Source organism: Neofelis nebulosa, chromosome 13 (genome assembly GCF_028018385.1).
Source record: "Neofelis nebulosa isolate mNeoNeb1 chromosome 13, mNeoNeb1.pri, whole genome shotgun sequence".
Lineage (NCBI taxonomy): Eukaryota > Metazoa > Chordata > Mammalia > Carnivora > Felidae > Neofelis > Neofelis nebulosa.
In genome coordinates, this window is record NC_080794.1 from 22,249,171 (window position 1) to 22,275,223 (window position 26,053).

Below are 26,053 nucleotides of genomic sequence, written 5' to 3' on the forward strand. Positions count from 1 at the left end.
AAGGCACAGGTCAGGGTAGATGTTCCTAAGAAGAGGAATAGCATAATCGTGACTTGACGAAAGGGAGGCCCCTGTCCCTTGAATCCCCTGAGACTTTTCCTTGGGTAGCTGGTCGGACGTCAACGTGAAACACCCAGGAGACAGACCAGGCAGCAGCCTCCCCAACTTGGGACGTCCATCCAAGGCCATCAGGTTTTGTTTTCACCAGAAAACTCAAAGCACTCTCCCGTAACTTACACCAGAAACTCGTGTGCTTGGCCTTCAGGGTCAGAGAATAAAACATGAGTTTCCGCGGAGTGAAGCTTCTGATGCCAGCGTGACGGCTCGTGTTGGCCGACCCCAGCCTGCCATGACACATGCACACAAGCGAGCACAACCAGACACTAGCCTCTTGGGCCAAGAATTCGACCTCACCTACTTAGAGAAGCACTTCATTGCCTTTAGCACTGTATGCTGGTTTGGAAGGACAGGTGTTGAGATAAGGAATCTAGTATAACTGAGACAATTCCAAGGAAATTTTTAAGCTATTTTGCTTGAAAAATACTTGGGTGCTGATCCCTTCTTGTGGGGTGGCCAAGTGATGGCCGTTGCTGCGTGTTAGGTGTGGTGGTCGTGCTTTCTGTTGCCTGCTCCCAAGGAAAGAGGTGCCAGCAGGTGTGGCTTAGAGATGAGGAAGCCCGAGCATGGAGGGACTGTCCATTGCCTAGCCTGCGGGTGTGTCCTGTGGGCTCTTCCTCCTCCCTGGGCCCCCCGACTGCAGGGCACATGTGTAGTCCGTACCCCACGGCCCTCCGCCCGGCAGGAGCCCCTGAATCCTGCCGGCCTGTCCTCGGCGCTTCTGTTTTGGGTTAATTCAGGAGATGCGGCAGAAACAAGTTTTTAAACCAGACGATTGATGAGAGTTGTATATAACACAGACCCGTGAACTTTGCGGTTACGTTCAGAAATTACTTGAGGTAATTTGTTATGAATTTCTAATACAAGTTCCATTACAAAACGTTCAGGAGATGTGGGAACTTCACGAAAAACAGGTGAAAGTCTTTCTCACCACTGAATCTTTCCCAAAGTGGATTTTGTTTTATCTTTCGGTTTTGTCAATGGATTCATTTCTTTCCCCCTGAGGCCAGATCCGAGCTTCTGTTTCCGCCCCGGAATATTCCTCCTCCCGTGTGTAGATAAGCTGATCCCCTTAAGAATATGCTCTTTCCTGCATGTACATCTGCCTCCTGAGCCCATCTGAGAGCTAATAATGAGGACATTCGTGAAGGCCCATGCGTGTTTTGTTTCCCAGAAACAAAGGCACCTGCTAAGTGATGACCCCAGGAAGCAGGTTCCTGCGTTTCTGTGTCCCGGGAGGTCGGTGCTGGCAGTGAGGCACAAGCACGCCCAAGAGTGCCGTGGGAAGGGGCAGCCGAGGATGGCGTGCGTGTGGGTCGCACCGCTGGTCATTCGCACGTCTGAGCCAATGTTCGCACTTTTGCTTCAAGCCTGCGTCTTCTCTTTCAGGTAAGGCAGAGAGAAAAAGTGAATGAAGAGACTAATAAATGTCTGTCGGGCACTATTGACCAGCTCCTTTCCGAATCTGATGAGCGTCTTCAGCGTCATCTTAAGGAGAGAATGGCTGCTGTGGAAGATAAGGTAGGACATGAGAGACAGCGGCTGAGTGCCTCCCCGTCCTCACAGAGGAGACGCTCACGTTGTGATCCTGAGGAGCAGCGTGGAAGAGAGGCTAACAGCCACTGTAGAAAGTAGAAATGATTCTTTCACGCGGAAAACTGCAGGCTGTTACCCACTGTCTGCGTTAAGTTCCCAGTGTCCTGTCCCTGCCCGACGTATGTGTGCGGGAAGGTGAGTCTTACTGTCTAGAAGAGGAGTATGGTCTGGGGAGGGCCCGAGAGTATGTTAGGCTTTTACTAACTGAGAGGTAAGGAGTAAGCTAGCTTCATGCTAATCAAAGATGGGCCCAGAAACAGCCATAGGCAGTATATAACTAAGGGGAGGGGCCGTGTGTCGATAACCCTTTGTTGATAGGACCCGGCAGTGGCTGGATGTGGTCAGCAGGCCCTCGTTGGCCACCCCTGTGCTGGAACCTTCAGCCTGGTTCTTGTCTGGGGAGCTAATTTGTACCTCTTTTGTCCAGACGGACCGGTAGGAGTGCGCACTTCTGTCAAGCATTTAAGCAGCTGAAAACAGAGTTTCTCCTGTTCCATCTCCTGCCTTCCCTCTTTTCATCTGAGTTGGAAAGAGTCTAAGCCTGGACTCTTACACCATCATAACGGATACACTTGAGGTGTAACGGGAGGGAAGCAGTATCATAGGATCTCTGTGAGAGAAGCTCTGGTGGTGACAGTTGGGTGCGGACCTGATACTACCGGTTCTGGTGACACCTGTGTCCCTGTAGATGAGCCCAGAATCTTCCCTAAGATGGGCACTTGGAGACACCAGTGAGCAATGCTAATTACACGACACACTTGTTTTGGGTAAAACCCATTATGAGGTGCGTTATTATACCCCACGTGAGGTTCTACCTTGATCACTGGGGCCAGCCTTTAGGTAGAATAGTTGTATGTGAGATTGGAATTCTATGTACGAAACTTAGGTCAGGTTTTCCAAGTGACTGAGGCATCACAGACCCTAAAAGCTAGTACGAACCAGTGTACCTGCTGCAAGTAAACTTAGGAACTTGTCATACTTACAGTCAGACAGTGATCCGTGAAGAAATTGTACATGGACAAAGTATGAGTAAAGGCTGTTACTGCAGTTTCACAGACAGCATTTCACTCTGTGGTCATGTGACCCTGTTCGTTGGTATGGCCATCCACTCCATGCCTTTTCTGTGGTGCTGCGTTATTGTAAAGAGAAACGTAGGTGTACTCTAGCATGTGGAACGTTTGAAAGAATCAACACTAAAGGACTGTACCTTTCTCAGAAGTCTCCGTTAGGAGAAGTGGGCAATCTGAAAAAACAGTTACAAGAAACGCAACGTGAGAAGGTATTTCCATCTCTCAATCATTCAGTGATCCCTTGAGACTGGAAAGGAGCAGGTGACCTCTGGGGCTGACACTTCCTCCAAGGCGAGCCACCACTGTGCTTTCGAGGGGCCCCACGCTGGCAAGTCTGAATGGCACGCATGTGGCGGAGTTGGAGCTGTGCAGCCTATGGGGTTCAGATTTCTGAGTCCCTTCGGGGGTCCGCTCGAAAGCTAAAATGTTCACGCAAACCTTTCGTTGAGTGCAGCGTTGCCCAGCAGGAAGGTAACAGGTGACACGGGTGTCATCCCAAGGATTCTCGCGGCTGCATTCGAAATGGTCAAACAGACGGGTGATGTTAGTTTTCATGTAGCCCGATGCAGGCAACGTGTTACTGTATCATGTAAATAGTATAGACATGAAGGAGCTACTCTACAATGTTTTTCCACATTCAGTCCTTGCAACCGACGGGGCGTCTCACAGTTCCATCCCCTGTGGTCGGGACCAGCCCCATTTTGGGCGCTCAGTTAGCCACGTGCGGCGGTGTCTGCTGCCTGGGACGGCACTGCCTAGGGCGTTGTTGTGTGACCGAAGGTCCTCTTCGGTTTTGCTCCCTGGTGCTGCGTGTGCAGACGTGAGTCTGGGCTGCGGAGGGTCCACGAAGGAGCACGTGCCTATTGCACAGAAGGGCTATTCCCCCACCGCCCAGAAAGTCCTGCTCCTCTCTACATAATTAGGAAGAAGTGTTAGTGGCTCGGTGTTTCTCCTCTGTAACCTTGCTAGGCCTGAGACCTAACTGTTCAGTAGGGTTTAGGACGTTCACTTGGTGATCCGGGTGTTTACTGGAGGACTCTTAGAGACAATGGTCTTGGGGTTTGTAACTGCTAAATTTCCCCATCGTGTAATGAACCTACAGTGTTGTATCAGTTTCAAGTAGACAGCATACCGTTTCACCAATTGCACGCGTAACTCTGTGCTCACCACCATCACTGTGGTCACCGTGTGTCACCATACAGAGTCCTTAGGGTATCACGGACCGTATTCCCTGTACGGTGCTTTTCATCCCCGAGATGGCCTTATTTGATATCTGGATGCTTATGCCTCCTAATCAGCATCACCTCTTTTGCCCACCGCCCCTACTCTCCTCTCCTCTGGCCACTACCAGTTTGTGCTCCGTGTTGAACGGACTCTTGAGGCAAAGAATCGTTAACCTTGCTTGCAGTGAGTGTCGTTGTCATTTGCTGCTTTGCAGGATCGGCTTCTACAGAGCATGGAAGCACTGAGGGCTGAATTAAAGCGGGCAAGACTGAGAGGCTCTTCGCTTCACCACGGGTATGACATTTCCTGGGTCACAGATGTGTTTGAGATGCGGCTGGGGGCGGCTTCCCTCTGTCACCAGTATGACCTGAACCAGCTCATGGTTCCAATGTAGAACCGTGGGTGTGCTATGTTATGACCCGAACCGGATCAGAGTTACACACAATAACCCTGAGCGTGTTGTAGTCTGATGCGATCCATTTTCCAGGTACCACCTAACTGATGATGGGGCGGGGCTGGGGGGGACACTGCCCTTCACCGTGCCTAACATGAACCACCTCACAAACACATATGTTAGCACCTGCTGTGTATCTTCCAGAGGAATCCTTTGGCCGAATGGGCAGAGTGACTGGATGTAGCTCAGGGAGCCGGTAGCTTCGTAGTTGGCAAGAGGGAGAAGTGAAACCTCATTGCAGAGGTTAGGTTTGGAATCTCAGGAGACCGGGAGGCATGACAGAGCTCACAGCCATGGGAGGAGGCGTGGAAGTTAGGGAAAGTTCTGTTCGTGTTTGGGTGGGTTTATTTGCGGCCTCCCTCCACCGAGTGTGGCAGTGATGGTGTGGGGCTAGGAGGGGTCCAGCGTGCCAGGTTCGGACCCAGCGTCCCCGGAAGCTGTGGTCCCTTCGGTAACACCAGTGGGGTCACCATGGGAGTGGACACGTGGCCATGGTTGTGAAGGTCACCTTCACATTGGTGGGGTTAGCGCAGTGCTCCCAGTTTCTTAGCTTTTTGAAAAGACTGGAGAATGACATGTAATCGCTTTAAGTCTGTTGGGACATTGGTGAGTCGCCTGTGAGGGAGCGGGTCAGCCGGCTTGTGAGCTGCTTCCTGCAGACAGTAATTGTCAGCAAGGTATTAAAAGGTTTGCTTGCTTCTTTGTAGGAAATAGGTACCAGGTGAGAGTCATTCTGGTGTGACAGTGCCTCGAGTAGCTGACTGGGCCCCCTTAGGTGCAGGCTCCTGCTCCAAAGGCAGGCCCACTCAGGCCGCACTGGGATTTGTGAAACGGAAGTCAGCTTCTCTTCTTTTCCAGAGATCAAGGAGCCACTGGACTCCCGTGCAGGGTTCAAGTGTGGAGGGTGAACCCGTGGCTGAGGCCGGGCACGTGGGCTGGCGGGTGCTCCTTCACAGCTGCTGACCGCTTCGTGCCCAGAGCCTTTGCTGAGGGGAGCAGCTGACAGCCCAATTAAGTGACTCCACCCTAGGGGCTGGGGGCTCCATGGAACTTTTCTGGAGACTTCTGTGGCCAAGGGGGACATTTGTCTGTTAGTCTAACTGCACAGAGGCCAGAGACGCTTTTGCCTCCTGTGTACGGGAGCTGCGAGCTGTGGTTCCCAATGATCCTGCCGCGGATGCCCCTGGGGCCGATAGTGGCTGGTGGAGGAAAACCTGGGGTCACCTGGCATCACAGCGAGGGCCTTGGCACACGTGGGCCGATGGCAGGTGAAGGCCAGAGGGACGTATAGGAGTGCTTCCCGGTCAGTTGGGCAGGAGGTGGTGCAGACACGCTGGATGACAGCTTGACTGGGGGCAGGCGCTGCTCCACCTCGGGGACGTCTGGGCCGCGGGGATGCGTTGCACCTGCTGGGCCCGGGAGACCCTGTCTCCACAGGACCCGGCTAGCGGGCTTGCACTGGAGCCAGGGGCAAGGATGCCTTCATTGGAGACCTTTTTCTGTGACCTCATTTTCCTAATTGACGGGTTTTGGCCTGGCTGACAAAGTCCCCTTTTCTTTAGATAACAACCTCGGTGTGTGTGTGCGTGTTTGTTGATTGTTTCCCTCCGTATTTCAGGTGGACGCATGTCGGCAGCATCCCAGCTTCCAGGTTCCGTCTGGCGGACAGCCCCACGGATGCCAGCAGCAGCAGCAGCAGCAGCACGGTGTTGCAGCGCCGCCGGAAAGGCCGTGTGGCCCGTCTGCGACATGAGCCTTCCAAGGCAAGGATCTCCATCCTCTGGGGGCTCTCGTGGGACCGACCTGCCAGCTCCAATGTCACCTGCCTTTTCCTGTCTGTGAGGCTCTTCTGGAACTAAAGGACTGATAGGCTGCTTTCTCCTTGCTGCTTCCCCCATTCTTCTTTTGCTGCCTTAGAATTTACTTTTGAGAGCTTTTGTTCTTTCTTTGTATCAAGTAGCAATGTGGATTAAGATAGGACCTAGTGTTAAGTACAGCACAATGCAAATTAGTAAGGGTTTGAAACGCTAATGAAGGTTAAATGAACACGTGTATTCATCCTTAAACAACAAAGAATTCACCTTTGGAGTCTAAGTACTTTTGTCCTTTGTCTCTTCGGCTGCGTATATTTTTATATATTTGTGTAAGTTTTGAGCACCTGTAGTCATGGAACAAGTTTGGTGCAGACATCGTCCCAGAGCTAGGGTGCAGCATGACTGAAAAACCCAGATGAGGGGCGCCGGGTGGCTCAGTCGGTCAAGCGTCCGACTGCTGATTTCTGCTCATGTCACGATCTCTGGGTTTGTGCGATCGAGCCCCGGAGCCCCGCAGCCCCGCATGGGGCTCTGTGCTGACCGCGCCTAGAGCCTGCTTGGGATTCTCTCTCTCTCCCTCTCTCTGCTCGTCCCCCACTTGAAATAAAACAAAGAAAGCAATAAATAGATAAAAAGTCAGAGGATAGGCCTGCACCCCTATGTGTGCACAGTGTAGTGAGAAGAGACCAGCAGCGAAAGGGAAGTAAGGCGATATGTGTGTTAGTAATCTATTTCTGTTTGACAGATGATTGACAAGTCCCTAGGTGGGCACCTGTGGATAGCCCCAGAGTCCAAGGGTGGGTCTCTGGGCACTGCCCAGTGTGGCAGTGGAGAGAGAGACACAGAACTGGCAGAGACCAAGCGGTCACGACAAGGTGGAAGGAGCTCAGTGAGCCAGGTGCTCAGGGAAAGGGAGAGCGGTGGCCTGGTCGTGCTGGGTGGGGCCAGGCAAGGTGGAGGCCGAGGAGCACGGTGGTCTGGTCCAGGAGCCCTTGCGCTAAAGCCCACTCGCCAGAGTTCCAGAGTCTGTGTAGACACAGTAGGGGCAGCTTTCTGGAGGACTTGAACTCTGGTTGGGAGCAGAGACGCAGTGCTAGCTGGAAGGAGACACAGGGTAAAAGTTCTGTGGTTTGTGTTTTGTCAGTTTGCTGTTTTGCCCTGGAGCGTCTGTGGTCAGTCGTGGCTGGCTCGTGTTGTTTCTCCTGCATCTTCATTTGTCAGTAGATAGTGGGGTTTTGCCCCAATAGTGATAAATTGTCGTTAGCGTATCACTGTATAGTACAGGTGGATACGGGTTTGATCTAGGTAATAATCTGTAAACGAAGTGTTTCTTCAAAAGACATAAGGCACTGAGCATAGCTGAACGGAAGCTCGATACAGACAGCACGCTTTGCGGAGCCGACGCTCGTGTTCAGGACTCCAAATCTCATGGGCTTACTGAGCACAAGTACTGCCTTCTACACTGAAACTCAGGACTCCTACAAGTGAAGCTGTCACCTGCCCCTAAGCCCGTTTTTATCACGTACCTGCCCAGGGCACCCTCCTGTAACCAGCACAGTGATTTGTGAGAGGTTGTCACTCAAATTCTAGGTCAGGATTTCACATTCACGTCCAGCAGGGCATTAACAGAGTGGGTTTGTTTGGAGTTATACAAGGTGTTGCGGGAACTTCGGCATCCCCTAGGGTGATACTGTAAAGGTGTAACTTGGTTTTCAACAAGGAGAACAGTTACAGGAAAGTTTAGAATAGGCACCTGTTAGATGTCTTTGTTCGGCAGGATGCCATGTTTTAATGAGTTGTGTATGTTGTAATGGAGTTTTACGTCCCTGAGTGATAATTGGTAGCGTCTCTGGTAAACACACGTTTACATGTGTGGTGGCACAAAGTTCTGCTTCCAGTCGTGGTTGTTTCTAAATCTTCTCTCAATTATATCCATCCTGTTGTTCTCTTTAAAATATGTTTGCTCGTTTTGTCTTGGAAATTTTAACTTCCTAGTGTGCAGTAAATCTGATTTCTCTTCCTTTCTTTGCATGCCTCTGTCAGCCTAGTGATGTAAGGAAGCATCGGAGGAAGCGAAAGGGTTTCGTAGTGCAACCTAGCCGTGTTTGTCTGTGGTGTGGGGGAGAGTGCCCGTCTCTTCACAGTGAGCACCACAGCTGGGTAAGGACGAGCGGCTGGCGTGTGCGGGGAAGTACAGGAGCCACTGGGGACTCGAGCGTGGCGGCCGGTTTCCACGGTACCTGCGACGGCCACCAGAGCTCGCCGTTGTCTCTCGTTTGTGTCTTGCTCGCTGCGCTGCGTACTTAGTTCCATGAGACATAGAAGTTTCTAGGAAGAGAAATTACTGAAGCAGAGCCATAGACTTTCGATTTCGGGATAACCGCTTTTGACAGCCGTAGCCAGTAGCATTCAATGAGCTCTTCGGGTTCGCCACCTGGTGTGTGCAGTGGTTTAGGATCCTGTTACCTGGCCCTCACAGACATCCCCGCGAGCCACAGCTTGTGTGGTTAGCCCATTTCCAGATGTGCAACCAGAGCCCGAGAGCCGGGGTCCTGTGCATGAGGACACTTTGCAGGGCAAACACTGGCCAAGAAACCACTCTGCCACATACCCCACCTTTGCTCGGGCGCCCTTCTCCCATTTACAGTGCCCCTCACTGGGACAGGACACCTCCTGTGTCCAGGGGACAATGATGTGGGTGTGCCCATTCTCAGGGGAAGCGCCGTGCCTCGGGTCGGAACCCTCGACCAGAGAGTCCGCCTCATAACTGGGATGCCTTGCTTCCTGGATCGTACCCCCATCCCAGACCTTCCCAGCCATGTGCTGACAGGGCCGTGCCTCTGATACAGAGCTGGGCGGCAGCTGGGGGAGCCCCTCCACTGCAGAGATGGTGTGTCCGTTCAGTTGAATTCTCGCGTTCAAGTGCCAGTTCGGTCACTGGTGGTTTTGTGACCGGGGTGTATTAATCACCGTCTTTTTCTCCTGCCTTGCCCTCCTGGTAAGTGAGGACAGCGAAAGAATCATGGCCCTTGGGGTGTCCACACACTGCCCATCGGTGCACGGTCCTCAGAGTTCAGGAGCTCACATCGGCGACGGGGCACAGGGCACGCCCTGCATTCTGCTGGCTCGTGCTGCCTTTTCCTCTGTGGCAAGCCTTTCTCAAGGAACAGAGGGTCGTGTGATGAACACCCAGGCAGGACGGCCTGCTCCCCCAGCTCACTGATGGCTACTTGGAGGGCTCTTTGGAGGTTTTGGGGGATGAAGTCTAGGTGTATGTGCAGTGGGAGTCAGGTCCATGCGGACAGGGCCAGCACGGGCATTGCACTTCCCAGCCTTGCGGGAGTCTCCCGTTCTGGTTGAGACTGAAATGGCCCATAGGCACAAGTCTGGCAGGACCCAGTGCTGGGCGGGGGCCTGTGTGTGGACTGCGCTGCGACACAGGGGAGGGTGTGCTCCCGGAACCCTCCGTCTCTGCTCACCTCATAGCCTGGTCGCTAGTGTGGCTCCCTGTCTTGTTCCCTTTCGGTGTTTGTTTTCTCCATATCCTTGCTTCCACCTCGGTATGAAATCTACTTGCGTGAAGCAAGTCTAACCCTGTTTGGTTTTCTGTGGATAATTTGTAGCCTGTTAAGGTAGCCTTTTGTTGTCTGATGATTCTCATGGAAATCAGGAGAGGAGGCAGGTGTCTGTAATTGTTGGTTATGCTTGTGTCTTCCCTGAGCTCAGCTCCACTTGGTGCTGACCGCCATGGGTGTCCCGAGCCCCATGCAGCTTCGGAGGTCCTGGTACAAACCCAGTTGGCTGTGCCTGTCTCGCCCGTCCTACACGTGTGTCTCATGAGATCCGGCCCTGCCTCACCACCAGGACCTGTCAAGGGTCATAACGCTGGCGGGTCCGTGGCTCCACGGTCCTTTTCAGGGCCCACAGCCACATAGCCACAGACCCACAACCTGTGACAGAAGGAAAAATGGAGTCAGAAGGGGTTCATTTGTCGTGACGGCAGCCAAGGGACACTGTGTCTCCACCGTGTCGAGCAGACTGTCTGTAAGCTGCCGATGAGTCCGTCAGTTTGTAACCTCAACCGAAATGTCCCCGAGAAGCAGAAGTCAGACCCGAGTGTGGGGTCAGGGGGTTGGGTGCCTTGTCATTTTACACACGTCCCTGTAGATTCCAGCCTTGCATCGCTACCAGAAGTGACAGTGGATTAGGCCACAAGCTCGCTCCATTTCCCCCAAACAAAGAGCTTTGCACAATCGTGCATGGGAGGGCTCCGTGCTCACCAGGGTTTGCCCTGAATGGCGTCAGGAAACAAGCACCTTCCTTCTCAGCTGGCCGTGGTGTATGGTGACATGGTCTGGGTCTCCGCCTCTACCTTCTGTGGCCGGGCTCCTGGTGGTGCGAGGTCCTGGGGAGGGTACACCCCTCGGTGCAGATGGGCTGGGGGTCTCAGTGGGCCCACTGCCCGGACGCGAAACCACCCTTTCCCTGGCGTTAGGCCGATCCTAGGAAGTCGTTTTGGACGCTGCACAAAGCACAGCTCATAGCTTTTCAAATGAGTTGCTGGCTGTCATTTCAGGGTTGTGTGCTCCTCTGTCTGGGTGCACGGTGAACTGATGTCACTCTCCTCTCCACCCCACAGTTGCTGCCTTTGGAGGAAGAGTCACAAGATAGTGTGGCAAGGACACGATGGGAACCATCAGCTCCTTCTTCCCAGAGGTCCCTGAGCTTGGACAGGCTGCAGCAAGGGGCACTGCCCAAGGCCAGCCACGAGGACATCAGGGACGCCACAAAGTAAGGGGCACAGGCATCGTAGGAGATATGCCTGTGGGCTGGTTTTCAGCTCTGAGAACCCTTTGATCTCTCCATGGGGGAGAAAGGGTCGGAACAGCGATTCCAAAGAAAGGCCAATGAACTGAGTTTACGTGCACGGTGTTCTTGGGATACCTGCCTGGGTGCCCTGGGTGTGGCCAGCAGGGCAAAAGGCAGGTGGGAAAGACCAGAGTCTTGTGATGCTGGTGGCTGTAGGGCAACCTCGTTTGCTCAGATCCTACACACCAGCAGTCCTGAGACCTGCCTTTTCCTCCCGGTGGATCCTGGGTGACATGCTCCCTAGGGCTCCTCTCCTGGGCTGCACTGTGCCCTGTGGGGTTGTCAGGAGCCATGCTCTCTTCCCCGCACCCCCACCAGGCAGCTTCAGCAGCCTCTCTGTTACTCGCACCACGTCCTGGGGTGGCTCAGGTGTGCATGTCCTCCGTGCTCCCGGGTCACGGCCAGGGAGGGGTGCTGAGCGTTCTCCACCCAAGGTGCTTGGACTCCAGATATACTTGGGAGGGAGACAGTGTCAGCTCCCAGGGCGCAGCCCTCCCTAGAAGCTGGGGGATTGTGCTTCTAATCACGTGGGGCGGTGTGTCGTGCGACGAGCACGCGTGGAAGATGCTCTCCTGTGCGTCCCCCAGATCCACAGCCTCTCAGGATGGCCCCTTGAGCAACCTCAGCAACACTAGCAATAACGAGGACTCACTGAACAATGCCCCCAAGAAGAAGGGCATCACAAAATCCACCCGCTGGTTGCTCGCCAGAAAAGAAAAGGTCCACCCCAGCCACGCCAGCGACGAGCCTGCATGACCAGGTTGGTGTCCCCTGCGTGTTTGCAGCGTGTGGGTGGTCTTACTGGCCTCATTCCTCTAGATCCGTGGTGTCTCTGCCTGCAGACCCCTCCCCGTGTCGGGAGACCTCCCGTGGCCGTTGACACCCCCCACCTCCCATTTCATCACTCTGCTTCCCCACAGCCACTGAATTGGAGCCACTGAATTGAAAACCCTCCCAAGGTGCCCTGGGACTCAGAAAATTGGGCAGACAAGCTGAAAAACACCAAAAACTTTAAAAAATAAGCATTGTGTTTCTTGTCACCTTGCTGAACACTTTTCAGCTGTACCTGTTTTGAAAGCAGTAGCTGTTTGTTTGCTCAATATAGTCTATAGCTGCCAAGCAGTATTATGTCCTCCACGCTGAACCTGAGGCTCCTCTGAAACTGTGGGTCCTGGAGGACGTAGAGCACGTATGAAATCTTGAAGGGTCTCACATGGATTCCCAGTGTACCTTGAGAAGTTGTGCAGGGAGGATATGTTGTGGCTCACGTGAGGGTGTGGCCCCAGAGCACTTGAGTCTGAGCCTGGCTCCTGCACAGTTGGGTTTGGGGCTCTGGGGAAAGTCCATATTAGCATTCCTGTGCTTCCGTTTTCTCACCTGTAACTCGGAACAGTGGGAGCACTTCCGTCACATGGCTTTCAGGAGTGTCTGCATCTAAATATCCACGAGATACTTGCAACACAGAAGCTGCATCACATTATGTGTAACTGCAGCCCCTGTGAGGACCTGGTCACCAGCATTCAGAACCTGTCCTTCATGCTGGTGACCTCTCTGGCGCACTCACTAGGCTGCCCCTGTGTTTCCTTCCCCTGTAGTGTTTGAGTTTCTCTTAAATAGACTCTGACCTTTGCAGTCTAATCAGTACATCTTATTTTCAACTGGTCTCGATTCTGACAACGAGTAACAGCAGTGGGTTTCATTTGCTACCAAGCAGCTGAGGCGCTGTGATGCCCGGGATGGGGGCCCAGAGGAGTGGTGCGGGCATATCTCTCTGGGACTTTCCACTGCAGATCATGTCACACGTGGGTTGACCGTGTCCCAGAGCTGAGTTAAGTGGGTGAAGGAGGCAGGTTGAAACCATATCCCAGTGATCTGACAACTGATAAATAAAAGTGAGCTCTTTTCAACAGAAGAGGTGGTTTGCAGGCTAGCGGGGTGGAGCAGGAGGTGGGCCAAGGGGGGACATTGGGGATGGTGGGACGACGGGATGGGGCCTTGAGCCAGGGCTGAAGTCAGTGGGCTCTGTGATACACCGGACATTAGGCAAGGCGTGTGGCCACTCTTCAATGCCCTGAGAGCCTGCGAGGTCTGGAGTGGGGTGCCTCAAGTCCACACTGGGCCCACAGAGCCCCTCCCTGTAGAGGCCGTTTCCGCTTCAGCCCCCGGACATGTCCGTTGGTTTCTTTCCGTCTGCCTCAATGTAGTCTCCTTCTCAGAACTCATAATAAGGATCATGACCGGCACGCTGTCAGTTGTAGTTCAGGTGAATTGCCGTTATTTCTGTTATTGCTCACAATTCCGTAGGAACCCTCAGGCTTTTGGTTCCCTGGGAATGGAAATTTGTAGAAACTGTTTAACAGTGGTCTGATTTGAATGTCCCTATGTTTGAAGTGTATAAAAGTGTTTTACACTAACTTGGATAGTTGCCACCTGGCTGTATGCAATTTGATACTGAAAGTAGACCTTTTGCTCCTGGAACCATGCTGGGAAAATTCTGTCCCTTAGATGTTGCTGATGTGTTTTCTTTCACATCCTTATATTTTCTGTAATGAAAACACTAATATTTGTGGTAGTGCCTTCTGGTTCTCCCACCCCAGTGCTCCCCGAAATGTGTATTTTTGTAAGTTCAGAGGTAACAAAAAGTGTGGGTTGGCTGCTTTCTGCGTGGAGCCTGCTTTGGGTCGTCTTCCTCCTTTCTCTCTGCCCCTTTCTCCTCATACACACTCGTTCTCTCTCTCTGTCTCTCAAACTGTAAAACAGGGGCAACTGGGTGGCTCAGTCAGTGAAGCATCTGAGTCTTGGTTTTGGCACAGGTCATGTTCTCACACTTGGTGAATTTGAGCCTCGCATTGGACGCAGTGCTGACAGTGGGGAGTTTGCTTAGGATTCTCTCTCACCCTCTCTCTCTGCCCCTGCTCCACTCTTGCTGTTTCTGTCTCTTTCAAAAATGAAAAAAGAAAACTATAAGAAAATAAATAAACCAATTAGCTATTGAGACACCAATAGTTTCACAGAGATAAGGAGTTTGGTTTCTTTCATTTTTGCTATTTGACACGGATAGTCTTCAGAAATGTTTTTGACATAACACGTTGGCTGCAGCCTGGGAATAGAGCCTGTAAGTTGTGTTTTGGGGGTAGCCGGATATCTCACTGCAATCCAGGGCCCTGTGCTCTGGAGGAATGTTTCAGTTATTTATTTGAAAAGACACAAAACGTTGCATTCTCCTTCTACAAAACCAGGACTGATTTACTCCCACACCACTACTTAAGACTGTCGTGATTGCCATAAGAATGAACACATGCTTGTGAGGAGAACAGGGCAAGGGAAAGGGTGCTGTGGGACTGTCCCAGCGTGTGGCACAGTCTGCAGCTTAAAGACTATTTGGAAAGCGAAAAGGTAGTCTCTTCTATGGCAGGAAGTGATTTCACATAGACAGTGGAGCAGGCCCAGGCAGCCCAGGACTCTGTTGACTTGTGCCCGGTCAGGGTCCTGGCACAAGTGTGGTGGCCCTGTCTCCCTTTACCCCCTGGGACTGCCTTCTGGGCAGGGGGCCCGATGGCTGTCAGGAATGTGGGTAAATACCTGTAAACAAAATTGCAGAGCGAGGTCATTTTAAAGGGCTGGTAACTTTAGTATACACTTTTGTTTTTTAATTTCCAATCAGTCTTGATTTCTGGAGGATGACAAAACTTTAGGAAGGCACCTTCTTGGAGAAAACAGTGTAGACCCAAGGACATTTGTGACTTAGCTGCTGGGTCAGCAGAGATTCTCCCTGCAGACTTCTGGGCCACTTCCTCTCTGTCCTCTATGCAGCCAAAGAAGATGCAGCTGGTCGTCGGTCCGTGACATGCTGACCTGCCCCAGCCCCTCGGCGACGGCGCCACGGGAGGCTCTTTGACTGGAATGTGAACAATGGTGGAGAATGGCCGACTTCGTATGTAACAAGGCTGTGGCGCGCTCAGACTTCAATGATCTATGATGACTCCTAACTTCTGCTTATCTGCTTGAATATTAGTGTGCTCTTCCACCTACTACAGCTAGGCATCGTGGGTGTCCTCAGTGCATTGGCTCTATCAGAGCCTAGTCCTGGGGGCCTGGGCAGCTTGCCTGGAGTGACCCGCAGAACCTGGGAGCTGAGGCCGCGGCAAGCCTGGGCGGGGGGGGGACCTGGGCCAGTCCTCCCCCCACCCCTGCCCCACGCCCACCCTGAGCTCCCTGGCACCACAACTCTCAGAAGACCAATCAGGAAGCACTGGGCTCCCACCGCGGGGCAGAGTGCTGGGTGTGCACCCAGGAGGAAGACGCGAGACCCTGGAAATAATGTAGTGCAACTCTAATAAAGGTCTTACTGTTCTTACGGAAATCAACTTTTTACATTTGTTTGTGAACAAGCTTAAAGAGTGGACCTCATTCCCCATTTGTAGATTTTCCTTACGTTTTTTATGTTTATTTATTATTGAGAGACAGAGAGACAGAGCATGAGCATGGGAGGGGCAGAGACAGGAGAAGACACAGATTCCGAAGCAGCCCTCATGAGGCCACCTCGGGAGGCTGTGGCACAAGATCCCTCATAGCTCAGGCGACTCTGGGATGGTTCCTTCCCTCCCCGCCACAGAGAGCTTATGGCCATTGGGTCAAGGGATGGTCGCCCTGACCCGTGGGCCTTGTGTGGAGCGCACAGCTGACAATCGCTGGGATTTCCTCTTCCTGTACTGTCTCTGCCGCCAGGGCTGATCGTTTACTAACTGTGAAGGACACATAGTTTCTTTCTGTGGAGTAAGACTTCCCTTCTCCTTTCTGTCAGGGCATATTTAGGTCATTCTGTGTCTTCCTGTTGAGAACCTTTGCTGGCTGATCGTTAGTTTCTGCACTTCCTAGTCCTTAGTGTTAAGTGTGAGGTTTGGAACAACAAAGTGCTTCCCTGCGTTTTACATCTAAGATTGTTTTTTTCCCCACCAAAGCTGGGTAAGTGTTAGGCATCTGAGAGTTTCTGCAAAGAGACCAATTCCCCATAGGTATATTCGTTTGCACACGGTTTATTAAAACTTGATTTGGTGAATCCAATGATGCTTAAAAAAGAAATGTCAGTTGAGAAACAGACCAAGCACCAAGCAGATGTCCGAGGGGTGTGGCCTCTCTGAGAACACGCGTTAGCCATCCTTGGCTGTGTTCCCCCATACTGAATGTTCCGGGGCTTGCAGGCCTTTCCACAGACCCGCCAGGTCCCACCGAATACCCTTGACTCTCCTCCCGCTACACACTCCTCCTTGAGGCCACTGTACACTCATCACTGCTGCCCCTAAGGTCCTTTCTTGTGGGTCACGTCGAGTGTTCTGAATGCAGTTGTGACTTCACACTTTCCTCCTCGCCTTTTGCTGGTCGAGTCCTGCCACCTCCCAGGTGGGTGCTCCGTGGTACCGGGAGGGGTCTGTCCCCATGGCCTCTGCAGAGGGGCAGCAGGCGCATGCCCAAGAGGGGTTGTTGCCTCCTTCCTGATGATGTGGCTTCACTTGATGGTGTTTCTCAACATCTCTGACGTTCTGCTTTCTCTTACCCCCCTGTCGCTTGAGTCCTCGGTGGGAACAAGTGGCGTGGATTCTTCTGATTCTCCTCCTTGTCTTCCTGCGGCACCTTTCCCCGTCCTGACTTGAGGCCAGCGCTGTGTCCACACCACCGGGTGCATGGGCAGATTTCAGCGGGAGCAGGGAGGCTCCATCCTGCCCGGCTTCGGTGCTTGCTGGGCCCCATGCTCTGTCCCTTCTCGGTGGTCTTACCTGACTCCTGTTTTAAGAACATTCCTCCGTGTACTCCCCAGCCCCCTCCCCAGGGAGTCCAGGGTGGTCTCCAGGTCCTCCACGTAGCTGCACTTACAAAGCCTGCTTTTCCAAATAAAGTCACATGCACAGGTTCCAGAGATTTGGACATAGATGGGACCACCTCCCCAGTCCACCTGTTTCTGGAGAAGGCCTGCTCTGCCTAGTCCTACCGCGGAGGCATCAGGGTGGGGAGGACGGGCCCAACCCTCCCACGGGGAAGAGGACTCTCGGGTCACACGACAGGCCCTAGACTGTCCAGGCAGAAAGCAGAAGATGGAAAATTGTCAAGAGGACCTCTGGTGTGCATCAGGATTACTGCCGGTTGATCTTCTCACTCGAGTGTGCTGGACCTCTCCTAGCCACGAGCGTGCGTGGGCCTGGTGGGGGTGTGTGTTCTCTGCTTTGGTAGAAGGCACTTTCAGGGACCCGTGAGACAGGAACCACTCTGGAAAGGCACTAGGACGTGCGTGGGAGACAGTGATGCAAGAGGAAACCATCCTGCCCACACGTGAGAGGAAGCAGCATCAGGCCTGGACGCCAGGATGTCAGCCAGCCTGGGCTGTGGTGAGGGCCAGGTGCAGGGAGGCCTGTGTCCCACTGTGCCGCCTCCAAGGCCTCCGTCCGCTGTGAGCCATGGGCATGGTGGCTGCCTACAGGGTTTCGGGGCACACACACCAGAGCACATCCAGCAGTTAGAGAGTAGGTCAGCCTCTCCTGCGCAACCGGTGGCTGCCGTCCCGCTTGCTTGGATTGTTTTCAGTGCATCCGGCCAGCCATCCTAAGAGGAGGCGAACAGAACCTTTCTCCACTGGTGCTGAGGGGAGGCCCACAGCCTGGCCTCCGTGCTTCAGGGCCATGGCTCTGGTTTTCAGGCCAGGATGCTCTCGGAATATTAAGTAAAAGCTATTTGTAAACATTTTCAGGAGAATAAAATAATGTCCATTAATTGAAAATTGTTTAATTAAGGTAGCCTGGGTGGCTCAGTTGGTTGAGCGTCTGACTCTTGTCCTCGGCTCAGGTCACGATCTCATGGTTTGTGGGTTTGAGGCCCGCATCGAGCCCTGGGCTGACAGCACAGACCCTGCTTGGGATTCTCTCTCTTCCCTCCCCCACTCATGCATGTGCTCTGTCTCAAAATAAAGTTAACAAAAACAAAAAAAAATTTCACTTGTAATTAAAGCAGTGAGTAAGGCATCGTCACATTGCAAAAATAGAGGGCTAAGGTTGTCTTGGTCTCCAACATCTTATTTTCTTTTTTATTCATGTTAATTTTTAAACCCACGGGGCTGTGGGTGTGCACTTGGTGGCCCAGCTGCCCAGCCCCTCAAGCTTAGAGCTGTCACACTGTGGCCAGAGAGCTTGTTGGTGGCCTCTGAGAGCCGTTCTCCCAGGCATCCCCAACCCGGGGCCCTGCTCTTTCAGATGTGGAATCTTAGGAAGGCCACACCATGCCCATTCCCAAGGAAGAGGGGGTGCTGATGAGATCCATGGGAAACTGACCCTATTTTGTGCTATGAGTCACCAGTGTCCTTCTGTCTCCCTTTTCCCCAAAGGTGATTTTCCTCTTGTTTTCATTTGGGTTGTCTGTGTTTCTTACAATCCCCTGTGTGGGCTTCACTCCTCATTGACCACACCTTTCTGAATGATATAAGTGGAAAGGAGCAGAGATGGGGGCCAAGACCGTGAAAGTTTCTGGGCACCATGAGCACACCAAGGAAGAGACTATCTTAATGCTAGTGTGAAATTGGTCTTTTGAAAGGCAGAGACACAGACCAGGGGGACACAGCTTTCCTGTGAACCCACACTGGCACGATTTGGTCTGTCTTGGGAGCTGATGTTCCCACAACACGTGACCCTGTGCTTCTATACATGTGTTCGCGTAGGTACGTGGTGGCTTAGAATCTCCCATCACAAACAGTTCCTGTATTGATGATTCTAGCATCTTGTCTTCAAGAGCAGAGATTTCATCAGGGGACTTGGTCACCTATGCTCTCTGCTAGTGGGCGTTCCTGCCACACACCATGTCTTGGAATACTTTTGACCTTAAACTCCCCTCCACGACTCTACTTTTCCTGCTCTGTCACTGCGCGTGGGATATACTGGGGAGCTGTTTTCTAAGTCCCATATTTTCATGAGAGGCCCCAAATAGGAGAGCCGAGGGATTGTCCCGTGGGAGAGCGGGCCCTGCACCTGACTCGGCATGGCCTTACACTGCCACTTCTCCCGGTGGTGTTTCCTAGTCAGGAAGTGTAGGTAAAAGGAACCTTGAAACTGTGCTCAGAGTTTTCTTTAGGCTTCACCGGCTTCCGATTGGACCTTCCCGTCCCTACTGTGAGGGACCATCCCTCTGATCTGTTTGGTCACCTGCGGTGCTCGACTTCCTTGGCCCCAATATCTTTCAGGAAAATGAAGCTGTTCTTGGCTGAGGCAGAGCCAGGAAATCATTCCCAAAAGAGGGTGAAGTCTGTCGTGTGGGTATTTTAGACACAAGTGTAGGTTCCTCCCTGACTTGCTGAGCCCACACCTTCCACAGAAGCCACGTGAGGATGTCGAGGCCCTGGGAGCCGACTCCCGAGCTGGTGGAGTCACCATTGCTCTCATCGTCGTTTCTGTTCCCGTGGCTTTGAAACATGCTGGATGTTGGGAGAACCCCTGGGACAGTCGTGGGCACCCTGTGGCCGTTCCAGGTGTTGGAGCCGGTTCTACCCCCATCGCAAATCCCAAGGACACTGGGCAGTGGCCAGGGCCGGTTTGCTTTTTCGGTATACTCTGGGATTGTCATCCAGATGTGTGGACGTGGTGACCCCTGGACAGCCCTGTGGAGTGGCCTTTGTACCATTTTGTGGTCCCCTGATTGTGACAGCTCTAAAGGCTTCTTGACTTGCCATATTTTGACCACAGCTTGGGATCTGCTTCACTATTCCCGGTGTTAAATGTAGAAAGGGGCTTTAGATGATAAATTCTGATAGTCTCTTAGGTCACCTTCGAGTATGTAAGAATATGTAAACCCAGTAGTACTTCAAGTAAAGAGATGCTGTCTAAACATTTTGCCTCACTGTCTTTTTTTTTTTTTTTTTTTTTTTTTTTTTTTTTTTTTATTTATTTTTGGGACAGAGAGAGACAAAGCATGAACGGGGGAGGGGCAGAGAGAGAGGGAGACACAGAATCGGAAACAGGCTCCAGGCTCCGAGCCATCAGCCCAGAGCCCGACGCGGGGCTCGAACTCACGGACCGTGAGATCGTGACCTGGCTGAAGTCGGAGGCTTAACCGACTGCGCCACCCAGGCGCCCCTGCCTCACTGTCTTTGACTAGCGTCCTCAGAGTCTCTGGGATGTGGGATTGTTGACTTGCTTTCCCCCTCTGCTATGAGCTGAGGCTTGCAAAGTGCTTCTCCTAATCCCGCTACCTGATGAAAGAGAACCTTTTCACCATATGAATATAGAAAATTCCAAGTTTCGTACACCTACTGTTGGATTTGGGATGACTCACTGGCCCGGAGCACATTAGTTTCTGTTTTCCCTGTAAACTTGACTCTGAGCCCTACTGACAAGATGCGCCTGGCAGACTAAGGGGAGACTGGCAAAGGCAGGGACTGGGGGTGTGGAGGAATGGGGCCTAGTGGTGTAGAGATCCCACCAGGTGACCTCACGTGTCACCTTACAAGGCACCGACGCCCTCCCACAATTCCCAGTTCTTTCCCTTCCCTTCCCTTCCCTTCCCCTTCTTCCCTTCAAGCATACACAAGTTGAGAGAGAATGAGGTTTAAGAACACCAGACCCTCAAGGAAAAGAGCTTGAAAGAGGAACAAAAGCCTCTCATGGTTATGGCAGGAAGTTCGGCACGTGGCAGGACTGGATGGACAAGGTCAGTGTTGGCAGCATGTGCCGTTTCACTTCGGGCACAGAGTTGGCGAAGTAGGGGCTCAGACTTCTTGCAGAAGAGCTTTGAGTCCATGCGCTGAAGGTGAGATCCTCCTCTGTTGACTGACCTTTCTCATGAGGTGTTCCTGCGTTTTAGAAGCTCTTTTAGGATTCTCATGTGTGCCGGGGTGTGGGCAATGTGGCAGAAGGCCTTACTGGGGGGTGGGGGGGGGGCTCTGGGTGGAGGACGGAAGCCCAGAAGCATCTTGAGTGTGGGTGTTGGTGTCACTGCTGCCCCCAGTTCACCACGAGCCTAATATGGGCCAGTGTGTAGACCAGAACCAGATCAGAGACTCTCCTTCACGGCGTAGGCGAGACTTCAGCCAGCTGGTGCCAGAACCAGACCTGAGGCTGTCCTTCAGTGTGCGGGCGAGGCTTCAGCCAGCAGGTGCTTTGCTGTCCTTCAGGCATTGACGACCTGGCCCTCTGTGTAGTCACTTCCTGTGAGTCCGGGAGAGAGCACTCACTGAGGACAGTGGGCGAGCCTCCTCTGCCATCCAGCTCAGCATGGTTGACTGCACACATCAGCCTTTGGTGGCACTTTGCATCCTCTGTCCTGAGACACCCGGAGCTCTTCTGCTCTATTCCACGCCCCTTGCAAGAGACTCAGGTGTAGCGGGGTGGTGTTACATGTTTCTCCAGTGAGGTACCTGTATACATTCTGCAGACCTCCCTGTAGATGTGAATTTCCCAGTTTGAGCAGTGTCTCTTATTCGGACCCAAGAGATGTCTGCCTCTGTTGTGCATAGAAGGGAAGCCATCAGCTGATATGGAATTTCTGGTCTATAATTCTAACCTGTCCCTTGTAATTCCAGATGCTGCTCAGATCGGACTCAGTGTTGAGCCAAGTGCAGAACTGCACCACTGGGTCACAGTGAGCCACGCTGAACTGTGTTCACACAGAGCAGATATTTGGGGCGTCCTAGGGGCACCGCACACCAGGTCTGGAATTTGCCTACGCTGGGGTTGGACAAAGAGTGAGCTACAGGAAACAGGCAGGGACGTTTCCTGGTGTGACTATCATTCCCGGAGATATCTAGACATGCAGAGTGGGGAGTGGAATCATCTTTGGATTCTACAAAGTTGCCTGGTTGCCTTTTGTAGTACAGACAACCCGTCACCCCCGCGTGCTTGGGACAGTGAGAGAAACAGGTAGAGGCCTTTCCTTCCTGAAACAAAGCCTGTGCCCATGGGGTTGTAGGGATTTGAAACGGAGAGAAATTCATGCTCTGTCTGGGTCTCTAGCTTTGGGTTGGCAAAATGACACATTGGGGCAAACAATGAATCTATCAAGGAGAAGCTTGATGGCAGTAACAACAAAGCTGTCACTGCTGGCTTCTCTGCTTCTGTTGTCCTCTCAACACCTTGAGCTCTGGCCTTACTAGGCCCCGAAGCTTCCCTGAGGAGCCCTCCTTCCCGCCAGCCTGTCTGCTGCTGCCTTTCCCCCGTGTCTTCTGCCTGTGGTCCTTCACTCACCCTGGACATTACTGTATTTCCGTGGAGGCTCTCTGCGGCTGGGGCCTGTCCTCCTTACCTCGGGCCTGGCCTGGCACCGTGCAGGCGCTCAGCGATATCTCATGAGTTACCAGCCGCTTCGGTGATGGTACCCAGACAGCTGACGGAAATGCCCAGGTGTCTACACCTGGTATAGTGGGGAGACTGCCCTTACAGATGAATTTGGTGGGGTGCTGCCATGGGCTCACAGCCCCTCTCTCCGTGCCTCCCTGCACCTGTAGGCAAGCTTGGCTTCCAGCTCTTCCAGATTGGACCAACTTGTCAGAAATCTAGGTGGCTCAGTCTATTATGTGTCTGACTCCCGGTTTCGGCTCAGGTCATGATCTCACGGTTCCTGGGTTTGAGCACTGCATCGGGCTGTCTCCTGTCAGTGCAGAGCCTCCTAGGGATTCTCTCTCTCTCAATATCTCTGCCCTCCCTGAAATGCTCTGTCTTTGTCTCACACACACAAAAAAATAAAGATGAAAAAATGAGACTCAAAAATACGTACCTCTGAAGTTCTTTGTAACCTGTCCTCTCTGAGTTGGAAAGAGTCCTGAGATCCCTGTGTTAAGATTTGAGGAGAATGTGATGGAGTCTTGGAGAGGAAAACTCTGCTCAGGCAGGCACGTGTTTGCATGAGTGTGGCCTGGGTAGGTGTGGCAGCCGTCAGTCCCCAGTGTGCACTGCTGTCTGGTATCCTGCCCTTGTCTGCGGGTGAGCCAGTGAGGCGGACCTCATTCCTGCTCTCGCTCCTGGGCTCCTTCCTGGCCTTGGGCCAACCCCCTGCCTGGACCATGAAACTAGGCTTCCAGACCACGCCCTCCCTGGTGCTGATGCCTAGTTATAGGCATGATTTTCTCAGTTGGATCAACCTGTTTTGATTAAAGAAAAAACTTGGAAAAATTGCCACTCTGCATCTCTGGCAGTACTCTTAGAAAAGCTCTCTTACAACTTCTTTCTGCTAAGTTTTGTGCTGGGGAGTCCCTTCCGCAGGCTGTCCTCCAGGGGAGCTTTGTCAGCACTTTTGAGTAGAAGCCTGGAGGCTGTGGGAGTCCAGGGTGCCTCAGGTCTCCAGGCAGGATGGACATCAGAGCAGAGCCGTGGAGGGGATAGAGTGGCATGGCTCCGAAGTTTGGAATAAACCTCGCCGCTCTCTCCCTTCAACTGTGCTGAGAAGGGCCTCCTGATTTCCTCTTCACCCCGGCCTCTCCTGACCCAGATATCTTGTACGGCCCTGGAGAGACCAGGTGGAGGGGTGTGTATGTGCCGTGTCCCAGGCAGTAAGAGGGAAGGTTCAGATGCCTGCACTGGGTCACACGTCTGGGCCGTCCACACTGGGGACAGAGCCTGGTGCTGGGAGGCCAGGCAGGGCCGGGGGCTGCCGGGGAGCTAGGTAGTCCATATTTTCAGCTTTGGAGGATGTGGGACATCTGGCATTTACTGAATTTGGTGGGCAGATCGCAGAAACGGGCTTATATATAAATGCTTGGTGGGGGCTGCATTCCAGAAGCTTTGTTTACAAAGTGCTGTGGTGCCCGGTGTGGCATGGAGGCTATGGGTGGCCGACCCTGCTGAGGCCAGAGTGGCGGGAAGCCTAGACTTTCCTGCGTGGCAGACCATGTATGTGGATAGAGCAGGCGTTGCAATTGCAGTTTCTGGGTAGTGTGGTGGAGTACATGGTGTCACCAAGAGCGTGAGTCTGTCTCCGCCTCTCGCCGCAAATCTCTGGTCCTCATTCCTACGCCACACGGTAGGCAAGTGCCTCGCTTTACAGGCTAGTGATTGTATCGCCATCTGTGGGTGCCAGGTGTCAGACTCGGCTGTGGATGGTCCCGGCCTCGTGGCCCTTTCCCCATGCCCCTCAGATCACAAGCCCCACCTGGTAGGGTCTTGGGTGGCTTCGGGGATCCCTCCTCCACCAGCTTGCACACAGAGCCTGTTCCCAGGAGGAGCCCTGGTGTGGACAAAGGTGGGGCCTGTTCCCCGAGGACCATGCCCGGGGGTGTCTGATACAGCTGCTATGCCCGGCAGCTGACACCTTTGCTCTGTGACCTGTTTCAATCAGCTGTCGGCCATGAGTATCAGTCGAAGCTCTCCAAGCACTCGTCCCAGGTCCAGTCCATCAGGGGCATTGGAGGCAAGTTTGGTGTCCAGGTGGGCAGAGTTGACCAGGTGAGTGAGGCGTCATGGGAACCAGAGTGCAGGTGATGGAGCCCCTCCCTCTAGAGCAGGGTATGCACTGGGCCTCTCGAGATAGCACCTTGACTCAGGCCTGAGGGGTGGCCGTCCAGGTGCAGAGCTTCCAGAAGCCCCCCGCCCCAGTCCCTGCTCGGCAGCTGCTTGGGAATTTTCCTTAAAGTCTCCATCCTGAGGTAGCCTGAGCACAGTTGCCTCCAGTTGTAGCCCTTAACCCACGAAAAGAATGAGGGAGAGGCTCTCACATCTATCAGGCAGAGGAACAGGGAGGAAGAGTCAGCGTTCCCTTTTCAGGGATGGCCTGTGTTTCCTTCAGTGCCTGAGTTTTCTCAGGAGGAGGCCTGTTTAGACATTTGTCATCAACATATCCACGGGGAGCTCACCGGCCTGGTTACTGACCAAACACATCCTGCAAGAGGCCCTTGGGCCTGGTTAGCCCTGACGGGCTGAACCTAGGCTAACAGCCGTCCATGTGCCCTGTTTAGTAAGGCCATGCAGTGTTACAGGATCAGTCCTTTCCACATTTTTCAAACCCAATTGTTTCCAGTGGGTTCAAAAGGCATCCTAAGGGAGAATCCTTGCGGACCAAAGAGGAACTCCCACGTTCCACCTAGAGAGAAAAGGAGAGAGAGAGAGAAGGTCCATTACCCCTAGAATCCATCCCGACTCCCCAGTAGCATCCCCCACACAGGATATGTCAGGGGTTCCCGAGATGTCAAAGTGACCCGAGGTATCCCTTGAACGAAATCACTATGAGTGCCAACCAGGTGGGGAAGGGCTCCTGAAGGAGGGATGCTAGCCTGTCCACCCCTACCGGCTTCCCCATTGCATTCTAGACAACAGATGGGTGCCTGACTTACAGACCTGCGTCTCCCTTGCTGAGAAGGCAGAGAAGGAACTGCCATTTTCAACCCATGGAAAATACTAGAAGAGTTTGACAAGGGGAAATGACCCAATTTTAAGTAGTAGTTAGTAGAGGACATTGAGGGAAAACAGAAGAGAAATCCATCATGATATAAGTGGCATTTCGACCCGCGTAGTCTTCACAGCGAACCTCCCTAGGAAATGGCGCCCTGTTGGGTTTTAATTCAGTCAGGTACTGGTTTCGGTCAGCTCTCAGTGGAGATCTGGCATGCAGAAGAGGCTAGCCCAGAGATATGGAGGGGGTCACATTCGACCAATGAGGAGGAATCCTCACACACGGGAGTCTTAAGATTGGCAGACATGGTAGTCACTTAGGTGGCTGTCCACTGCCCAAGACAGACAACTGTAGACACGGAAAGGAATAAAGAGAGGGCGTCAAGTTTCTGCATCTCACTGCCATTCTGCCCAAGGTCCTAACTTCCAACCAAAAGGCAGGCTTTCTCCTCCCCGTAGAGTCGCCACAGCCTAGAGGATTGCAGCCAGAGCAATCCCCACAAAAGTGTTCCCATAAGACCCTACTTCTCAAAAATCCCCTGAAATGAGAGTAAATGAGGA

General features: G+C 52.9%; 1 protein-coding gene across 1 annotated transcript in view; it reads left to right on the top strand.

The window, feature by feature from the left end:
- The window catches only part of LOC131492394 (liprin-alpha-1-like), a 29,944-nt gene extending 18,044 nt beyond the window's left edge, over positions 1 to 11,900 (top strand). The window contains 6 exon segments of the mRNA XM_058696022.1: positions 1,507 to 1,638; positions 2,930 to 2,992; positions 4,222 to 4,301; positions 6,080 to 6,299; positions 10,915 to 11,066; positions 11,732 to 11,900. Of these exon segments, the coding sequence (XP_058552005.1) occupies positions 1,507 to 1,638; positions 2,930 to 2,992; positions 4,222 to 4,301; positions 6,080 to 6,299; positions 10,915 to 11,066; positions 11,732 to 11,900 (816 nt within the window).
- The last annotated feature ends 14,153 nt before the right edge of the window (positions 11,901 to 26,053 follow it).